The sequence below is a fragment of the Gorilla gorilla genome, chromosome 10 (genome assembly GCF_029281585.2).
Source record: "Gorilla gorilla gorilla isolate KB3781 chromosome 10, NHGRI_mGorGor1-v2.1_pri, whole genome shotgun sequence".
In the NCBI taxonomy this organism is placed as follows: Eukaryota; Metazoa; Chordata; class Mammalia; order Primates; family Hominidae; genus Gorilla; species Gorilla gorilla.
This window is the reverse complement of record NC_073234.2, coordinates 135,583,555-135,602,219: the sequence shown is the minus strand read 5'-3', so window position 1 is coordinate 135,602,219 and position 18,665 is coordinate 135,583,555. Positions and strand designations below refer to the sequence as shown.

General features: G+C 48.9%; 1 protein-coding gene across 1 annotated transcript in view; it reads left to right on the top strand.

The window, feature by feature from the left end:
- Positions 1-533: 533 nt before the first annotated feature.
- GCN1 (GCN1 activator of EIF2AK4) overlaps positions 534-18,665 on the top strand; it is a 67,272-nt gene continuing 49,140 nt past the window's right edge. Inside the window, exons 1-9 of the mRNA XM_004053986.4 lie at positions 534-575; positions 5,006-5,108; positions 10,531-10,594; positions 11,175-11,306; positions 11,737-11,845; positions 16,392-16,490; positions 16,583-16,717; positions 17,591-17,659; positions 17,788-17,896. Coding sequence (XP_004054034.2) covers positions 558-575; positions 5,006-5,108; positions 10,531-10,594; positions 11,175-11,306; positions 11,737-11,845; positions 16,392-16,490; positions 16,583-16,717; positions 17,591-17,659; positions 17,788-17,896 — 838 coding nt within the window. The 5' untranslated portion in view covers positions 534-557. The remainder of the gene's footprint in view (positions 576-5,005; positions 5,109-10,530; positions 10,595-11,174; positions 11,307-11,736; positions 11,846-16,391; positions 16,491-16,582; positions 16,718-17,590; positions 17,660-17,787; positions 17,897-18,665) is intronic.

The following is an 18,665-nucleotide window of genomic DNA, read 5'->3' as shown; positions in this document are numbered from 1 at the left end:
GGCGTCCAGCATTTCCCCAGGGCAGGGGCCTCGTTCAGTTCTGAACCTTCCCTGACCTCCGTATCCAGCCACGTTTGCTAACCCTGTACAAGTCATCCGCCAACTGAACTACAAACTGAGGACAAAAGACTAGTTCACCGACCCTTTTACCTAGTTTTTAGTTCCTGCTATCTAGGAAGCAACACTTGTTTTTCTAAAGAACTTAGTCCTCACTCAGGAAAGGCCCACGTAGGGCTGGCCCTGCGGGCTGGAAGTGGGTCAGGGGCTGCAAGGCGGGCCCATAGCGTTACACCGCGGGCTCACCACGTTACAAGCGCTAGTCTCCCACGAGGCGCCCGGGGCTGAAGAGCGGGCCCTGGGGAGGAGGCCTTGTGGCTCGGGCGCGGGCCAACTTTAAGCCCGTGATCCGGCTGCCCGGGCTGCAGCGGCCGCCGTCCTGCCCGGGGGCACCAAGCCCGGGTCCCTGCCCCCGCTGGCTCCCGGCCTCGCCCTGCCGCGTGGGCCACGCTGTGACCCGGAAGCGTTCCGGAAGCGGTTCCGGAGTCAGTCCCGGCAGGATGGCGGCGGACACGCAGGTGAGGCGGGCGGCTGCGGGGCCAGCGGGGCCAACGCGGCCAGGGACTGGGTGCGGACGGTGGCCGTCGGGCGGGGCCCCTCTCGCTCCTCGGCTTAGGGGCGTTGGGGGTGGTGGCTGTGGAGGTCGTAGTCTCGGGGCCGTCTCAGGCTGGACTCTCACGGCTGCGGGCTTGGCCCGGCCCGGGCGGCGCAGGCAGACCGCGGGCTCGAGGAGTCCGGGGCTCCCGCTCGACTTCAGCAGCTGGAGCTCGGCGGGGCCTTTGCCCGACCCCAGAGTTGCAAAAGTTCACTTTACCCAGCCTCTACTTCTTTTCTCCAAAGCCCTCCGGCTGTGAGCCCCGGGCCAACGCCAAGTCTTCCTTAAACTTTGTATTCAGCAAATGTTCTTTGAGCACCTACTATGAGCAGGGACTTTGAGTGTAGTCTTTGGATTCATACAGATCTGGGCTTGAGTTCCTGCTCGTCGATTTCTGTGACATGCCAAACAAGTGACTTAACCCCGCCAAGTCTGCCTTTTCATCTGTAAAATGAGGTTAAAACAATACTTACCTTAAAAGGTTGTTGTGAAGGTTCAGTGAGATAAAATACGGCTTGATATATGTTGGTTGTTATCAGATCCAGGGTTAGTGAAAAGAACTGTCCTGTCCAGGAAGAGTCTTATCACCCTTGAGTGTTACCTATGGGTACCTTGTAGTTCAGGAAGGACCTGGGAAAACCTTTTCCTCCACCCAGTTGTTATGTTTTAAGGTGAAAAGACATTGTCATGAGGCAGGGGAAGAACAGCTGTCTAAAGGACAGCTGGGCTGATTTGGTGTCTCCAGGGTGATGGGATTGATTTTTATGTGTAGGCCCAGAAAATGACCACTTAAGCATTCAAAAAGACATTTATTGAGACTCTCCTATGCAGGTGGCTGATGTTCAAGTTATGTTGTACTGAATCCTAGAAAGAAAAGCTTAGTATGAGAGGGTTAGGGGAATACATGCTGAATGTTTAACATTGATACTCACTTGAGGGAAAAATCTCTAGAGCTGCAATGTCCAGTATGGCAGCCACATGGCTTAAGTTTGTTAAAATTAAATTAAATAAAAAAATTCGTTGTTTGGCTGGGCGTGGTGGCTCACCCTGTAATCCCAGCACTTTGGGAGGCCAAGGCGGGTGGATCAGTTGAGGTCAGGAGTTTGAGACTAGTCTGACCAACGTGATAAAACCCCGTCTCTACTAAAAATGCAAAAAATTAACCGAGTATGGTGGCATGTCTGTAATTCCAGCTACTCAGGAGGCTGAGGCATGAGAATCGCTTGAACCTGGGAGGCAGAGGTTGCAGTTAGCTGAGATCGCGCCACTGCACTCCAGCCTGAGCAACAAGAGCGGGACTCTGTCTCAAAAAAAAAAAAAAAAATTTAGTTCTTCACTTGTACCAGCCACATTTCAGTGCAGTTAGCCACATGTAGCCAGTGGCTACCGTATTGGGTGGTGCAGGAGAATATTTCTGTATTTTATAATTTTTGTATTTTTGGTAGAGATGGGGTTTCTCCATGTTGGCCAGGCTGGTCTCGAACTCCTGACCTCAGGTGATCCTTCTGCCTTGGCCTCCCAAAGTGCTGGGATTACAGGCGTGAGCCACCGCACCTGGCCTGAAATTATTTTTTATTATTTTATTTTATTTTTTGAGACGGAGTTTCTCTCTTGTTGCCCAGGCTGGAGTGCAATGGCACGATCTGAACTCACTGCAACCTCTGCCTCCCAGGTTCAAGCAATTCTCCTGCCTCAGCTTCCCGAGTAGCTGGGATTACAGGCATGCGCCACCATGCCCGGCTAGTTTTTGTAGAGACAGGGTTTCACCATGTTGGGTAGGCTGGTCTCGAACTTCTGACCTCAAGCAATCTGCCCGCCTCGGCCTCCCAAAGTGCTGGGATTACAGGCATGCGCCACCATGCCCGGCTAGTTTTTGTAGAGACAGGGTTTCACCATGTTGGGTAGGCTGGTCTCGAACTTCTGACCTCAAGCAATCTGCCCGCCTCGGCCTCCCAAAGTGCTGGGATTACAGGCATGAACCACCATGCCCGGCCTTGTCTTCAGTATTCTTTTTTTTTTTTTTCAAGACGGAGTCTCGCTCTGTCGCCCAGGCTAGAGTGCAGTGGCACAATCTTGGCTCACTACAACCTCCGCCTCCCGGGTTCAAGCGATTCTTCTGCCTCAGCCTCCCGAGTAGCTGGGATTACAGGCACCCGGCACCACGCCCAGCTAATTTTTTTTTTTGTATTTTTAGTAGAGACGGGGTTTCACCGTGTTGGCCAGGATGGTCTCGATCCTGACCTTGTGATCTGCCTGCCTCGGCCTCCCAAAGTGCTGGGATTACAGGTGTGAGCCACCGCACCCGGCCTTGTCTTCAGTATTCTAAAGGAAAATGATTTCAACCTAGAATTCTGTATTTGGCCAGAACATTTTCATACTTGCAAGGAGTTTACAAAATGGAGGATGTGCTTCACCCAAACACAAGAAAGTACATGTTCAGGGTGATAAACTGTGCCCCGGCTGTAGAGGATCACATGCCTAATTGGGGCAGGTCAGAAAACTCTGGGAGAGATTTCCTTAGGAAGGTGGAATTTGATGGAATACCTGATCTCCCTAAATGTACTGAGATTTAGACAAATGGCAAAAAGTTTGGGGTTTAATTATTTATAAGAACAGATAAAACAAGTCAAACTGAAGTGAGGTGGGAAAGGGTAATTATTAACACCAGGGGCATAAAAAAGCTGGGAAGAATCAGAGTTTATTAAATGGATGTTGAATGCCCTTTACATATAGTGTAATCGCTGACTACTGACCTAGCCTGTATGTGAAACTGGGGACTTCCACTGGGGAAATGGGGAGGGTGTGCGATGGGGTCACAGCAGGAAAGGGAGCTGTGGTGGAAAGGTAGCAAAACTGAAAAATCAAGAAGCGCATGCAAGTTACCTCCATATTTAGAGATACTTAGATATATGGAGGTAACTACCCAAATATCCACCAGATCAACCTAAGGGTTGCCCATGGAGAGTGAGGGCAAGGGACTGGTTTTTATGGCAGACTTCTCAGAACTCTTTGGTTTTGACTCTGTGTGCATCTATGACTATAAAAACAAAAGACATTTTAAAGTTAAAACTACATCATTTATGTAGAAGACAGTTTTGGACATCAGTTTCTTTTATTCATTGCCAATAGAATTATGGCAGGGATTTAAGCACGAAAAACTCAGCATTATTTTATTTCTTTGTGTACACTTGACTCTTAGGCTACTGATAAGGCCTGCCTTTGAGATACCCTCAAAAGAAAAACATGATAACCCCACTGTGTTAAGTTACATGAGCCTTATCATGCTCTGCTCTACGGCTTATGAATCCACAACCTGTCCACTTGGTAGCTTGTAGAATATTGCTCAAGAGCAGATTTTCAGGGATGTTTGCAAACTGCCCCCCCTCACTGGGTCTTATGCTTATGTCCCTATGCAGGGGACTGCAGCTGTGGTAACTCGATGGCTGTTGAAAGCTAAAGATTTGTTAGCATCAGTTTGTAGACCTGTTTGGTTTCAAAGTTAGTTTCAAAAACGCAGGTGCTGTGGCTCTCGACCCCACTCTGAGCAGTGACTTCCTCTCTTGGAGATGGTGTCTTCATCGCCTATAAAATGGGGATACTGATGCCTCCCTTGCAGGCTTTTTGGTAGTAGTAGCCAACTTTTTGCTTGGGATGAGAGTAGATGCACCTTGTACGCAATCTCATTTAAACTCCATAACAGTCATATGAGGTAGCTGCTGTTGTCCGCATCTTATAGATGAAAAAACTGAAGATTGGGGGAGTGACATTATTTGACTAAGTTTCCACAGCTAGTAAAAGGCAGAGCTGGGATCCAGTCTCCTAACCTTTCCCCTTTTAGCCAGTGTGCTTATCCTCTGCCAGTGAGTTGCCAGGATGCTGACATTCCCTTTATGGGGAGGTTAAAGTGAGATAATGTAAAGGGAACATAGTTGGCACGTACCAGGCCCTTGCTAGATTTTGGGTAGTTCTGAAGGGATATTTTCTTTTCAGAGGTCTTTGCGTTTCCTCTTATTGCCCAAGTTTAAATAAGGTATATTGATTTGTTGACTAGTTGAATTAAAGCAGTACATCTCAAGTGGGAGTGATTTTGCCTGCCAGGAGACATTTGACAATGTCACAACTGGGGCGGGTGGGGGAGGTGGGCTGCTACTGACATCGAGTGGGTAGAGACCTGGAATGCTGCTAAAAACACGGCCCCCACAACCAGAATTACCCAGTGCAAAATGTCACCAGTGGGGAGGTTGAGAAACCCCAGGTTAGAGAGATCCCCAAATTCTACACCCACCCCTCAACACACACACTCATAGTTTTATAGTCTGACTAGTGAATTTTTCTGTTGCTTGGCCTTCACAGGTTTCCGAGACACTAAAGCGTTTTGCAGGGAAGGTGACAACAGCCAGTGTAAAGGAACGGAGAGAAATCCTCAGTGAACTTGGGAAGTGTGTTGCTGGAAAAGGTATTTATTTTTCATCCACATACCCTGGACAATATTCATTGTTTTTCTTTTTTTTTTTGAGACAGAGTCTCTCACTGTTGCCCTGGCTGAAGTGCAATGGCACGATCTCAGCTCATTGCAACCTCCACCTCCTGGGTTCAAGCGATTTTCCTGCCCTCAGCCTCCCGAGTAGCTGGGATTACAGGTGCCCACACCATGCCTGGCTAATTTTTGTATTTTTAGTAGAGATGGGGTTTCTCGAATGACAGTGTTCCATATCAAAAATAAATTGTGGGTTTTTTTTTGTTTTTTTTTCTCTTCTTTTTGAGACAGAGTCTCATGATGTCGCCCAGGCTGGAGTGCAGTGGCACGCTCTCGGCTCACTACAACCTCTGCCTCGCTGGGTTCAGGCGATTCTCATGCCTTAGCCTCCCCAGTAGCTGGGATTACAGGTGTGCGCCACCACACCCAGCTAATTTTCATGTTTTTAGTAGAGATGGGGTTTCACCATGTTGGCCAGGCTGGTCCTGAACTCCTGATCTCAAGTGATCCGCCTGCCTCGGCCTCTCAAAATGCCGGTGTTACAGGCACGAGTCACTGGGCCCACTGAAATTGCCTTTCTTTAGAACCATGGCCTTGGCCAGGCGCGGTGGCTCACACCTGTAATCCCAGCACTTTGGGAGGCTGAGGCCGACAGATCACAAGGTCAGGAGTTTGAGACCATCCTGGCCAACATGGTGAAACCCCGTCTCTATTAAAAAAAAAAAAAAGTACAAAAATTAGCCAGGTGTGGTGGTGTGCACCTGTAATCCCAGCTACTAGGGAGGCTGAGGCAGGAGAATTGCTTGAACCTGGGAGGTGGAGGTTGCAGTGAGCCGAGATTATGCCACTGCACTCTAGCCTGGGCAACAGAGCAAGACTCCGTCTCAGAAAAAAAAAAAAAAAAAAAAAAGCCTGGGTGTGGTGGCTCACGCCTGTAATCCCAACAGTTTGGGAGGCCGAGGCGAGTGGATCACGAGGTCAGGAGTTCGAGACCAGCCTGACCAACATGGTGAAACCCTGTCTCTACTGAAAACACAAAAATTAGCTGGGCATGGTGACACGCGCCTGTAATCCTAGCGACTCAGGAGGCTGAGGCAGGAGAATCGCTTCAACCTGGGAGGCAGTGGAGGTTGCAGTGAGCTGAGATCATGCTACTACACTCCAGCCTGGGCGACAGAGCAAGACTCCATCTCAAATAAAAAAAGGAACCATGGCCTTCTTCCCCCCTCCCTGCACAACTTCTGCCTTTAGTTTATTTCCTTGCTATAGTGTGAATTGCAACAGTTAAAACTTTTGGGTTCATGGAGAGTTTATCCATTCAGGTGTGAAAGCTATTTACACTTTTAACCATTTTGATTGGAAATATTTAAAAAAGATAGCTAAAACCTTTCTCAAGTAGTATACGGAGTACAAAATTTTTTTTTTTTTTTTTTTCTTTTTGAGACGGAGTCTCACTCTGTTGCCCAGGCTGGAGTGCAGTGGCATGATCTCAGCTCACTGCACGCTCCGCCTCCCGGGTTCATATCATTCTTCTGCCTCAGCCTCTGGAGTAGCTGGGACTACAGGTGCCCGCCACCACGCCTGTCTAATTTTTTGTATTTTTAGTAGAGACAGGGTTTCACCGTGTTAGCCTAGCCAGGATGGTCTCGATCTCCTGACCTTGTGATCCGCCCAAAGTGCTGGGATTACAGGTGTGAGCCACCGCGCCTGGCCAAAAACATTTTTTTTATGACTTGGGATATCATTTTTCCCAATCTGTGTTCCATGGAAGTCAGCAACATGGTAGTAGGTGATTGGCCAATAAAGGATTCCAAGATCAAATAAGTTGGGAGAGGTTTTTTTGTGTGTGTTTTTTCTGTTTTTTTTTTTTTGGTGAGACAGAGTCTCCCTCTGTCACCCAGGCTGGAGTGCTGTGGTGCGACCTCTGCTCAATGCAACCTCCGCCTCCCGGGTTCAAGTGATTCTCCTGCCTCAGCCTCCCAAGTAGCTGGGATTACAGGCACCTGCCACCACGCCCAGCTAATATTTGTATTTTTAGTAGAGATGGGGTTTCACCATGTTGGCCAGTCTGGTCTTGAACTCCTGATCTCAGGTTATCCGCCTGCCTTGGCCTCCCAAAGTGCTGGGATTACAGGCGTCAGCCACCATGCCCAGCCTAGAGGTCATGTTTTTGATGTCCTTTTGGAATATTTGCAACAAGGTGTTTTCACTTTATTAAGCTTCCTTGGATTCAGTGTTTTCTTTGAACCTCTTTTTTGCTGAAAATCTGTTCAGGGTCTGGGGAACACATTTTGGGAAATGCTGAGCATATCTGATTATCCTGATCTGCACCATAACCAAGGGATAGCTCTATGACTTATTAGAGTAAGACCATTTTGCCTTCACTCAATAAATTCTAGTTGTTTTTTTTTTTTCATTTCTTTTGGTATGTTTGTTTTTACTGTATAGCATTGGCTCTCAAAGTGTGGTCCCTGGACAGGCAGCATCAGCATCATCTTGGAACTTGTTAGAGATAAAAATTCTCAGCTCCATTGGAGCAACTCAAATCAGAAATCCTGGAGGTGCTGTAGCCCCAGCTACTTGGGAGGTTGAGAGGTGGGAGGATCGCTTGAGCCCGGGAGGTTGAGGCTGCAGTGGTCCATGATTGTGCTACTGCTTTCCAGCCTGGGTGACAGAGTGAGACCCTGTGTCAAAAAAAAAAGGTTGGGCACAGAACCCAGCATTTGTGTTTTAACGAGTCCTTTAGGTGATTCCTATGTTTACTAAAGTTTGAAAACCATGGCCATGGCTGGGCTCTGTGGCTCACACCTGTAATCCCAGCACTTTAGGAGGCCGAGGAGGATGGATCACCTGAGGTCAGGAGTTCAAGACCAGCCTGGCCAACATGGTGAAACCCCGTGTCAACTAAAAATACAAAAAAATTAGCTGGATGTGGTGGTGGGCACCTGTAATCCCAGCTACTTTGGGAGGCTGAGGCAGGAGAATCGCTCGAACCTGGGAGGCAGAGGTTGCAGTGAGCTGAGATTGCACCATTGCACTCCAGCCTGGGTGACAAGAACGAAACTCTGTCTCAAAAAAAAAAAAAAAGAAAATCATGGCCATATAGATTGGGTCTCCCTTTCTGTCCACTTTTACTTCCTATTTCTACCACTTCACCCAACTTCTCATTTGCTGCTTCTGACCTACTTATGCCTAGTAAGATACCCAAGCTTGTAAACTTGCTATTTGTGAGCATCTCAGAGAGTCTCTTGTGTGTTAATGCTTCAATGTATGAGTTTTATGGCATCCTCGACGGTTTTTCTGGTCACTTTCCCAGCAGAGCCCTCTAGTTAGAAAAGACAGCCATGTGATACCGATCTTTCCAGTCACAGGCATCTAGTGCAGCAGTCAGTGATGAAGGGCTCAGATGGGCTGTGCCACTTACAGGCTGTTACTTCAAGTTACTTCACCTCTCTGAGCCTGTTTCTTTGCTTTGAACATGGAGATAGCAGTAGTACTTCCCTGATAGGTTGGAGTAAATGTAACGCATTGTCTGGGTATGGTAAGCTCACAGTGTGTGTTAGCTGTTATTGTCATTGTCTTAGCCACAACCTGTTTCTGGCCCCAGTCATTCTTTTCCCCAGTTACTGAAATAGCCCCAAATCACATGGACCAATGCAGTGGTCAGGGCCCTGGGGAAACTGCGTCCCTGTACCTCATTCATTTCTCTTCCATCATTCAGGTGCCTGAAGTGTGAGGAATGGTATGGGCCTCCTGCTCTCAGGTTCTTCCTACACCCGGTATAAGTCTGTCTTACACTGCAGGTTAAATTTCCTCCTCCTCAGAAGCTCCTCCCTTTTGTTTGCATGCTTCACTGTGTCATGCAGCACTTGTCACAGGTTGGCTTTCCAACATTATTGAGCACTCTTTTTTTTTTTTTTTTGAGATGGAGTCTTGCTCTGTCTCCTGGGCTGGAGTGCAGTGGCGCCATCTCTCCTCACTGCAACCTCCACTTTCTGGGTTCAAGCGATTCTCCTTGCAGCCTCAATCTCCCAGGCTTAGGTGATCCTCCGACCTTAGCCTCCTGAGTAACTGGGATTACAGACACGTGCCACCATGCCCAAGTAATTTTTGTATTTTTAGGAGAGACGGGGTTTCGCCGTGTTGGCCAGGCTGGTCTCGAACTCCTGACCTCAAGTTATCCTCCCACCTTGGCCTCCCAAAGTGCTGGGATTACAGGCGTGAGCCACTGCGCCCAGCCATATTGAGCACTCTTGTTCAACCAAGAGTTGAACTCTTTCTGCCCAGAGTTAGATCGTATCTGTTTCACTCCAGAGTTAGGGTGTATCTGTTTCACTCTGACTGGCTGGCTTGGTTTCCCATTACTTGGTTTCTTCATTTAAAAATGGGCTTAATCCGGGTGCGATGGCTCACGCCTGTAATCTTAGCACTTTGGGAGGCTGAGGCAGGGGGATCACAAGGTCACAAGTTTGAGACCAGCATGGCCAACATAGTGAAACCCTGTCTCTACTAAAAATACAAAAATTAACTGGGCGTGGTGGCGCCCACCTTTAGTCTCAGCTACTCATATGGCTGAGGCAGGAGAATCACTTGAACCTGGGAGGCGGAGGTTGCGGTGAGCCGAGATCGCACTACTACACTCCAGCCGGGGCGATAGAGTGAGACTCCGTCTGAAAAATAGAAGGTGGGGGGGCCTTAATAACAATGCCCACCTTATATGGATTAAATGAATGAATGTGTATGAATGATCTAGAGCAGGGTCTGGCGTCTTGTAAGCACTAAGAGCTAGGGTGTTATTAGTCCTCTCTTCTTCCTCGTATTCTGAATAGGTATTATGCCTTCTTAACCCTGCACTCCACATGTATCTCCCTCTCTTTCCATTTTTCCAGAGCCTACTAATCTGTCAGGCCAAGCTTATGTGTCCTTCAGACTTTCAGAAACACTCCAGTTATAGGTGTTCTTCCCTTTTCTGGTCCCTCATAGTACTTCAATGTTGTACTGTTTTTTAAACCGTTTATTAGAATGTATGTGAAGAAAGGTACGCCTCCTAATGGAACAGCTCACTGAATCATCACATGTTAAACACCAGTATAACCAGCACCCAGATCAAGAAGTAGAATCATTCCAGCACTCCTGAACCTCCTCTTGATGGCATGTGAGGTTTCGAGGCCACTTTTATTTTCTTAGTTTCATTCATTTAGCAAATGTCTACCCAAAGCTTTTCTGTACCAGGCATTTTCCTAGAGTCCTGTTTTGTTGTTGCTTTTTCCTCTTGGGGAGGAAGGTCTTAAATATATGGGGAGTGTCCAGTGGGCTGAGATCATGTCTGGCAGAATACCTGACTCCAGCGGCTTACCAAGTCCTTTTTATTGACCGCTGTCTGTGTAATCTCTGGTTTCAGATCTTCCAGAGGGAGCAGTGAAGGGGCTCTGCAAATTGTTCTGCTTGACTCTGCATCGGTATAGGTGAGTCCCAGCCAAAGGCCCCATATCTGGAGCACTTTGTACAGAGAGGGGATTTAGGGTACTGGTTAGAGCCCAGATTAGAGCCAGACTGCCTGGTGCCAAATCTGGGCTATGTCACATCCTAGCCATTAGATCCTGGGCAAGTTACTTAACCTCTCTGTGCCTCAGTTTCCTTGTCTGCAGAATAGGGATGGTGCCATTCTCTATCTCATGGGTGGTTGTTAGTAAGCGTGAGGTGCCTGGAACAGTTGCCTGCTGTGCCATAGTGGTCAGTGTGTTTATGCTGCCATTTAGTCATGTGTGTTAAATCATCTGGCCTACTTTGAGACCCTTATAACTGCTCCATAAATGTAGGTGCTGCCCTTACACACTCAATGGCTTATTTGCCCTTATGAGATACTTTTAGAACTCTAGGAGGAGGTGAGTTTATCTAGTTATTTCCTAATCCCTCCTCTGTGATCCACTGGAATATGGTGTGATCAGTTTCTCCTGAGAAAGACCAGTGTATGGCCTGAGCAGCCTTGCACCTGCCTCTGCCTGAGGTCTGCATGTTCACCTTTTCCTTTGCCTCTCCCCCTAGAGATGCAGCCTCCCGCAGGGCCTTGCAGGCAGCCATCCAGCAGTTGGCTGAGGCCCAGCCAGAAGCCACTGCTAAGAACCTTCTACACTCTCTGCAGTCTTCTGGTATAGGCTCCAAAGCAGGTGTTCCCAGGTAAGAGGTAAAAGTTGTGGCCCCCTGAGAATTGGTACAGTCCTGCTCAGGAGAAGCTGATGCAGTTGACTGTGCACCAGAGGGAGGAGCCAGGATAGCAAGCTTAGTGGAGAAAACCACTTTCCCGAGGAGCAGGGTTGGGAAACAGTGGAAGCAAGGCCATTTTGAGGGGAACCAGTTGCCCACCAGGCCCCTAATGGTGGAAGCCATCTGTTTTTATAGTTGTCAGTGCCAAGAGATGGGAGTTTGGTCACTGAAGCCTGGACTTCTTGTCCTGAATTGCCACAGATGGTTTGTGGGGAACTTGTTTCAAGTTCTGTTCCATGAGGTGAAGGGAGGGTCCTGCATTACCAGGTGGGGCCTTAGGGACAGTGTGCGTCCTCAAGATGGAGGCTGCTGCTCTGAACTCACACCCAACTCTGCTCTGCAGTAAGAGCAGTGGCTCTGCCGCCTTGCTGGCCTTGACCTGGACCTGCCTCCTGGTGCGCATTGTCTTTCCATCGAGAGCCAAGCGACAGGGAGACATCTGGAACAAACTGGTAGGTTCCCTGTGTCTCTGAAGTAGCAAGGGTCAGCTTTCTGCCAGGAGTTAGAGCATGTTTCAGCACCTTCTTGGTGCCAAGTGCTTTTCTGGGTGCTGGGTGACCAGACACTCTGAGTTGTCCCGAGGTGTGTGGCTTTGGTGGATGGCCATGAGTGCAGCATAATCACATTGTTTGGTGTATTAGACATTTTGGAGCTTCTCTGTCAGGCATGGTGCTAGGCACTAGAGATGCAGTGATGCACAACGGAAATGAGGCTCCTGATTTCATGGCATGTGTGGAAGCCGTGACAGGCCAGAGTTGGGAAGACAGCCAAAAAGCAAGTAGACTAGAAAATATCATAGTGTAAATCCTCTTGGTGTTTTTCTGGCTGATCATTCCATTCCTTGTGTTTGATTTCAGTGTTGAACTGGTGAATGGAATGGATTTTTTGTCTTGGTTTTGGTTCTTAAATTCCCTCTTTCCATTCTCTACCTGCTCCTTCCATATTCTCTTCTTTTTCTTTCCCCATGTCTGCTCACCAGGTTGGGAGGTGAGCAGAGCAGACATATGCCTGGGTAGGCTTAGTGTAGGTCATGAGGAGTAGTTTTTTTTTTTTGAGACGGAGTCTTGCTCTGTTGCTCAGGCTGGAGTGCAGTGGTGTCGGCTCACTGCAACCTCTGCCTCCTGGGTTCAAGCGTTTCTCCTGCCTCAGCCTCCCGAGTAGCTGGGATTACAAGTGCCTGCCACCACGCCTGGCTAATTTTTTTGTATTTTTAGTGGAGACAGGGTTTTTCCATGGTGGCCAGGCGGGCCTTGAGCTCCTGACCTCAGATGATCCGCCTGCCTTGGCCTCCCAAAGTGTTGGGATTATAGGCGTGAGCCACTTTGCCTGGCCTTGGATCTGATTCTTGTCCATGAGACTTGGCTGAGTCACTTAACTTCTGAGCCCATTTCCTCATTTGCAAAGTGGGAAAGAAAATACTACTCACCCTGTCCACCTCAAAGAGTTGTCGCAAAGCCAGGTTTAGTTGAGGGTTGAGATGACTGTGGAAACTGGAGAGTCCCAGGCAGGTAGGTGCCAGTGATGACCGGCCTTAGGAAACACAAGTACCACTCCATGAAGCAGCCTGCTGGTTAGATAGAGGGCTGCATCCCCGGGAGCTTATCCAGCACACCTCTGGGGACAAACATGGAATGGCTGTCAGTATAATTGATTGATGATGGATTAGAATGCTGAAACCTTGAGGGTCAAGGATTACGTATTGTGAGCTGGGACTCTCTTGGATCCACTTCAGGGAATGGGTGTCATTGGTACCAAAAGCCTCCTTGTAAGAAGGGGCAAGCTCATTGGCTTATCTGCACTGAGTGGTTTTTTTTGTTTTGTTTTGTTTGTTTTTTTTTGAGAGACAGAGTGTAATTCTGTCACTCAGGTTGGAATGCAGTGGCGCAATCTCGGCTCACTGCAACCTCTGCCTCCCAGGCTCAAGCAATTCTCAACCCTCAGCTTCCTGAGTATAACTGGGACTATATGTGCATGCCACCACACCTGGCTAATTTTTGTATTTTTAGTAGAGATGGGGTTTCACCATGTTGGCCAGGCTAGTCTCAAACTCCTGACCTCAGGTGATCCGTCTGTCTCAGCCTCCCAAAGTGCAGGGATTACAGGTATGAGCCACTGTGCCCAGCCTACTTTTTTTTTTTGAGACGGAGTTTCACTCTTGTTGCATAGGCTGGAGTGCAATGGCACGATCTTGGCTCGCCGCAACCTCTGCCTCCCGGATTCAAGCAGTTCTCCTGCCTCAGCCTCCCAAGTGGCTGGGATTACAGGCATGTGCCACCATGCCCGACTACTTTTTTATTTTTAGTAGAGATGGGGTTTCTCTGTGTTGGTCAGGCTGGTCTCGAACTCCCGACCTCAGGTGATCCGCCCGCCTCGGCCTCCCAAAGTGCTGGGATTACAGGCATGAGCCACCGCGCCTGGTTGTGCCCAGCCTACTTTTAAAAAAATGTATTAAAAATTTTTTTTATACACACACCATGATTCTGCAGACTTCTTTTTTTTTTTTTTTTTTGAGACAAAGATCTTGCTCTGTCACCCAGGCTGGAGCACAGTGGCATGATCTCAGCTCACTGCAGCCTTGACCTCCTGGGCTCAAGAGATCCTTCTGTCTCAGCCTCCTGAGTAGCTGGGACTACAGGCATGCTGGTGTATGCCTGGCTAATTTTTGTATTTTTTTAGAGATGGGGTTTTCTTTTGTTGCCCGGGTTGGTCTCGAACTCCTGGGCTCAAGGGAACCACCTGCTTCGGTCTTCCAAAGTGCTGGGTTTATAGGTGTGAGTCACCATGCCCAGCCAGTAATCCTTTCTATACTACTCTATATATAAGGAGTCCTCTGTTTACGGTTTTTTATTGTTACTAACAGTTCTGCAAAGAATAACCTTGTACATATGCCATTTTGTATACATGCAAATGGAATTTATCAGCATTGCTTTCCACAAGCATATCTGCTTGCTTGCTTTTTTTTTTTTTTTTTTTGAGACGGAGTCTCGCTCTGTCGCCCAGGCTGTAGTGCAGTGAGGCGCGATCTCGGCTCAGTGCAAGCTCCGCCTCACGGGTTCACGCCATTCTCCTGCCTCAGCCTCCCGAGTAGCTGGGACTACAGGCGCCTGCCACCATGCCCAGCTAATTTTTTTTGTATTTTTAGTAGAGACAGGGTTTCACCGTGTTAGCCAGGATGGTCTCGATCTCCTGACCTCGTGATCCGCCCGCCTCAGCCTGCCAAAGTGCTGGGATTACAGGCGTGAGCCACCGCGCCCGGCCACAAGCGTATCTGTTTTCTGAGGGTGGCAGTTCACACGACTCACTAGTGACCTTGGGCATTTATGGCACATAAAGTCTCTGAGATTTTTTTTTTTTTTTTTTTTGAGACAGAGTCTTTCTCTGTCACCAGGCTGGAGTGCGGTGGCGCTATCTTGGCTCACTGCAAACTCCACCTCCTGGGTTCAAGCGATTTTCCTCCTGAGTAGCTGGGACTACAGGCGCCTGCCACCACATCCGGCTAATTTTTGTATTTTTAGTAGCGACAGGGTTTCACCATGTTGGCCAGGATGGTCTCGATCTCTTGACCTTGTGATCCGCCTGCCTCCGCCTCCCAAAGTGTTGGGATTACAGGCGTGAACCATTGCACCTGGCCTTTATTTTTTGAGATGGAGTTTCGCTCTCATTGCCCAGGCTGGAGTACAAAGGCGTGATCTCGGCTCACCGCAACCTCTGCCTCCTGGGTTCAAGCGATTCTCCTGCCTCAGCCTCCCGAGTAGCTTGGTTACAGGCATGCGCCACCACGCCCAGCTAATTTTGTATTTTTAGTAGAGCCGAGGTTTCTCCATGTTGGTCAGGCTGGTCTCGAACTCCCAACCTCAGGTGATCTGCCTGCCTCGGCCTCCCAAAGTGCTGGGATTACAGGTGTGAGCCACTAGGCCTGGCAGCCTCTGAGATTTTTTTAGTCAAGGACCTATTATGTATGTCAATCTGGGTTGGACGGTGTGAGCTCCATGCAGTTCGAATCCGCATATCAAGATGCACTTCTGTATTCACAGTGCTCAGCATAGAGCCTGCCATGTAGTCAGTGGTCAGTAAGTATTTGTGGAATTAATGAAGGACAGGTCAAGGCAGATAAGAAGTAAATGAAACAGGACCCTTATTCTTTTCCTGCATGGCACTTAAACCTCACTGAAATTGTATATTCATTTGTGTATTTATTTGTGTAATATCTCTTTTTTCCTCTGAATTCTAAGGTACATGAAAGCAGGGACCGGCTGGGCGCAGTGGCTCACGCCTGTAATCCCAGCACTTTGGGAGGCCGAGGTGGGCGGATCACGAGGTCAGGAGATCGAGACCATCCTGGCTAACAGGGTGAAACCCCGTCTCTACTAAAAATACAAAAAATTAAGTGGGCATGGTGGTGGACACCTGTAGTCCTAGCTACTCGGGAGGCTGAGGCAGGAGAATGGCGTGAACCCGTGAGGCGGAGCTTGCAGTGAGCTGAGATCGCACCACTGCACTCCAGCCTGAGCGACAGAGCGAGACTCTGTCTCAAAAAAAAAAAAAAAAAAAATTAGCTGGGCATGGTGGCACGCACCTGTAGTCCCAGTTACTTGGGAGGCTGAGGCAGGAGAATCACTTGAACCCGGGAGGTGGAGGTTGCAGTGAGCCAAGATTGTGCCACTGCACTCCAGCCTGGCGACAGAGCGAGACTCCGTCTTAAAAAAAAAAGCAGGGACCATGTCTGTCTTCCTCCCCTTGTGCCTTCATTGTCTGATTCATAATAGGTGATCACCAAATATTTATTAAACGAACACTAGTGGGAACAGTGTCGTTAAAGGACAGAACTAAATGTGTGGGGTGGAGGGAAGAGGAGCTGGCTGGAGTTGAGTGGGAGAGGCTGAGTGGAGATGAAGCCAGGATTTGGAGGGTCTGATGGAGGTCTTTGCAGGCTATGAGAGCCATGGGACCCTCAGTCTCATGTCCCACCTTGACCTGAGTCTTCCCTGGTCCTGGCAGGTGGAAGTGCAGTGCCTGCTCTTGCTGGAGGTGCTGGGTGGCTCCCACAAGCACGCCGTGGATGGTGCTGTGAAGAAACTCACGAAGCTGTGGAAAGAGGTGACAGGACTGCAGGGGCTGGTGGGCATTGCTTCTTCCATGCCACTCCCCCACTGCCATCTTAAACACCTGCCTGGCACTTTCCTCTTCAGAACCCCGGGCTGGTGGAACAGTACTTGTCAGCCATTCTCAGCCTAGAGCCCAACCAGAACTATGCCGGCATGCTGGGGCTGCTGGTGCAGTTCTGCACGAGCCACAAGGAGATGGACGTGGTCAGTCAGCACAAGGCAAGTGCCAAGGCAGAGTGACTGTGGGTTTGCTATGTTGGGGATGTTGGGAGCTCGCTGGAGGGAAGGAATGGGAACCTGCTTTGCCCTGGTGACCCTAGCTGTTGACCTCATCTGAAACTTGTTGGTTTTTTCGTGTGAGACTCTGGCCTTTTGCCATGATACATGAACTTCTAGGAGTTGGAAAGTTTCCCTTCTGTTTCTGGCTTGGGTGATAGTTTGCTTGTTCATGCAGTCACTTATTCATCCCAATTTAGCGGCTGCCATGTTCTAGGCACTGTGTCCGGTGTTGGGGGTACACCAGTGAGTAAGGGAGCTATGACCCCTGCCCCCATGGAACTGAGTCTGAGAAACTGACATTAAACAGATAGTCTAGCTAATTATAACTAGTATGTGCTACAAAGGGAAAGTGTGAGAAGTCGTGAGACTCCACAACGGAAGGACCTGATTTAGGCTGTGGGTCAGAGAACACATCACTCTAAGGAAGGAACTTTGAGAGTGAAGAGGAATTAGCAAGGTCAAGAGGTGAGGCAGAGCATTTTGGGCAGAGGAAGCAGCCTGTGGGCAGGAACAGAGAGGAGGCGAGCGGGGTTGGAGTGGCAGGAATGGGTTAGAGTGAGACGCAGCCAGCTGAGTGGTGGGCAGGACCTTATAAGCCATACGAAGGACTTTGGACTTTATCCCAGGGGGCCATGGAAAGCTGTGGAAGGGTTTTAAGTGGGGTTGCGTGATCAGTGGGACCTCTATGCTTAACACTGAAATTTGGGGCATTGATTTATATTTTTTGGAGGCACTCTCACAAGAGGGACCCCTTAGGCCAGTGATGAGATACTTGAGAATGTCAGGATCTAACCAGAGCTTTGTGTTCTCTAGAGCGCCCTACTGGACTTTTACATGAAGAACATCCTGATGAGCAAAGTCAAGCCTCCGAAGTACCTGTTGGTGAGCGAGAGGTGGACGTTACTCACCTGGACAACTGATCCCATTTTCAATTCTGGGATGCTGAACTCTTTTTTGCTTCTTGGTCCGTTCCCATGAGGGCTAGGTGCCTTATTCCTTTTTCTTTGTAGGATAGCTGTGCCCCTCTGCTCCGATACCTGTCCCACTCAGAATTTAAGGATCTGATACTGCCCACCATACAGAAGTCCTTACTGAGGAGTCCAGAGAATGTTATTGAAAGTAGGTTGCTGTCAACCAGGATGGTGGGAGGGAGATGAGTTGCCTATATCTCTATTCTCGATATTTGGCAAGAAGAAGTGTGTGTGGTGGGGGGAGGGAGGGAGGGTGTATTCACTGTTTACCTTGTTGGGACCTTGGGAGAGAGATTGGGGACCTTTTGCGATTATGTTGAAAGCCAGACGCATTGGTTCACACCTGTAATCCCAGCACTTTGGGAGGCGGCGGTGGGCAGATCACTTGAGCTCAGGAGCTCAACTCGGAAGGCTGATGTGGGAGGATAGCTTGAGCCCAGGAAGTGGAAGTTGCAGTGAGCCAAGATGGCGACACTGCACTCTATCCAGCCTGAGTGACAGAGTGAGACCCCATCTCAAAAAACAAGAAGCCAGGCGCGGTGGCTCATGCCTGTAATCCCAGCAGTTTGGGAGGCTGAGGCAGGTGGATCACCTGAGGTCAGGAGTTTGAAACCAGCCTGACCAACATGGTTAAACCCCGTCTCTAATAAAAATACAAAAAAAATTAGGCGTGGTGGCACATGCCTGTAGTCCTAGCTACTCAGGAGACTGAGGCAGGAAAATCACTTGAAACCGGGAGGTGGAGGTTGCAGTGAGGCAAGACCATGCCATTACACTCCAGCCTGGGCGACAGAGCCAGACCCTGTCCAAAAAAAAAAAAAGAGAAAAAGTCATGGGCTGTCTTGTCAGAAGAATGCACAAAAGTATATCCACTAATAATACTGCATATAATTTTAGGGGTTCAAGAACCCACTGGA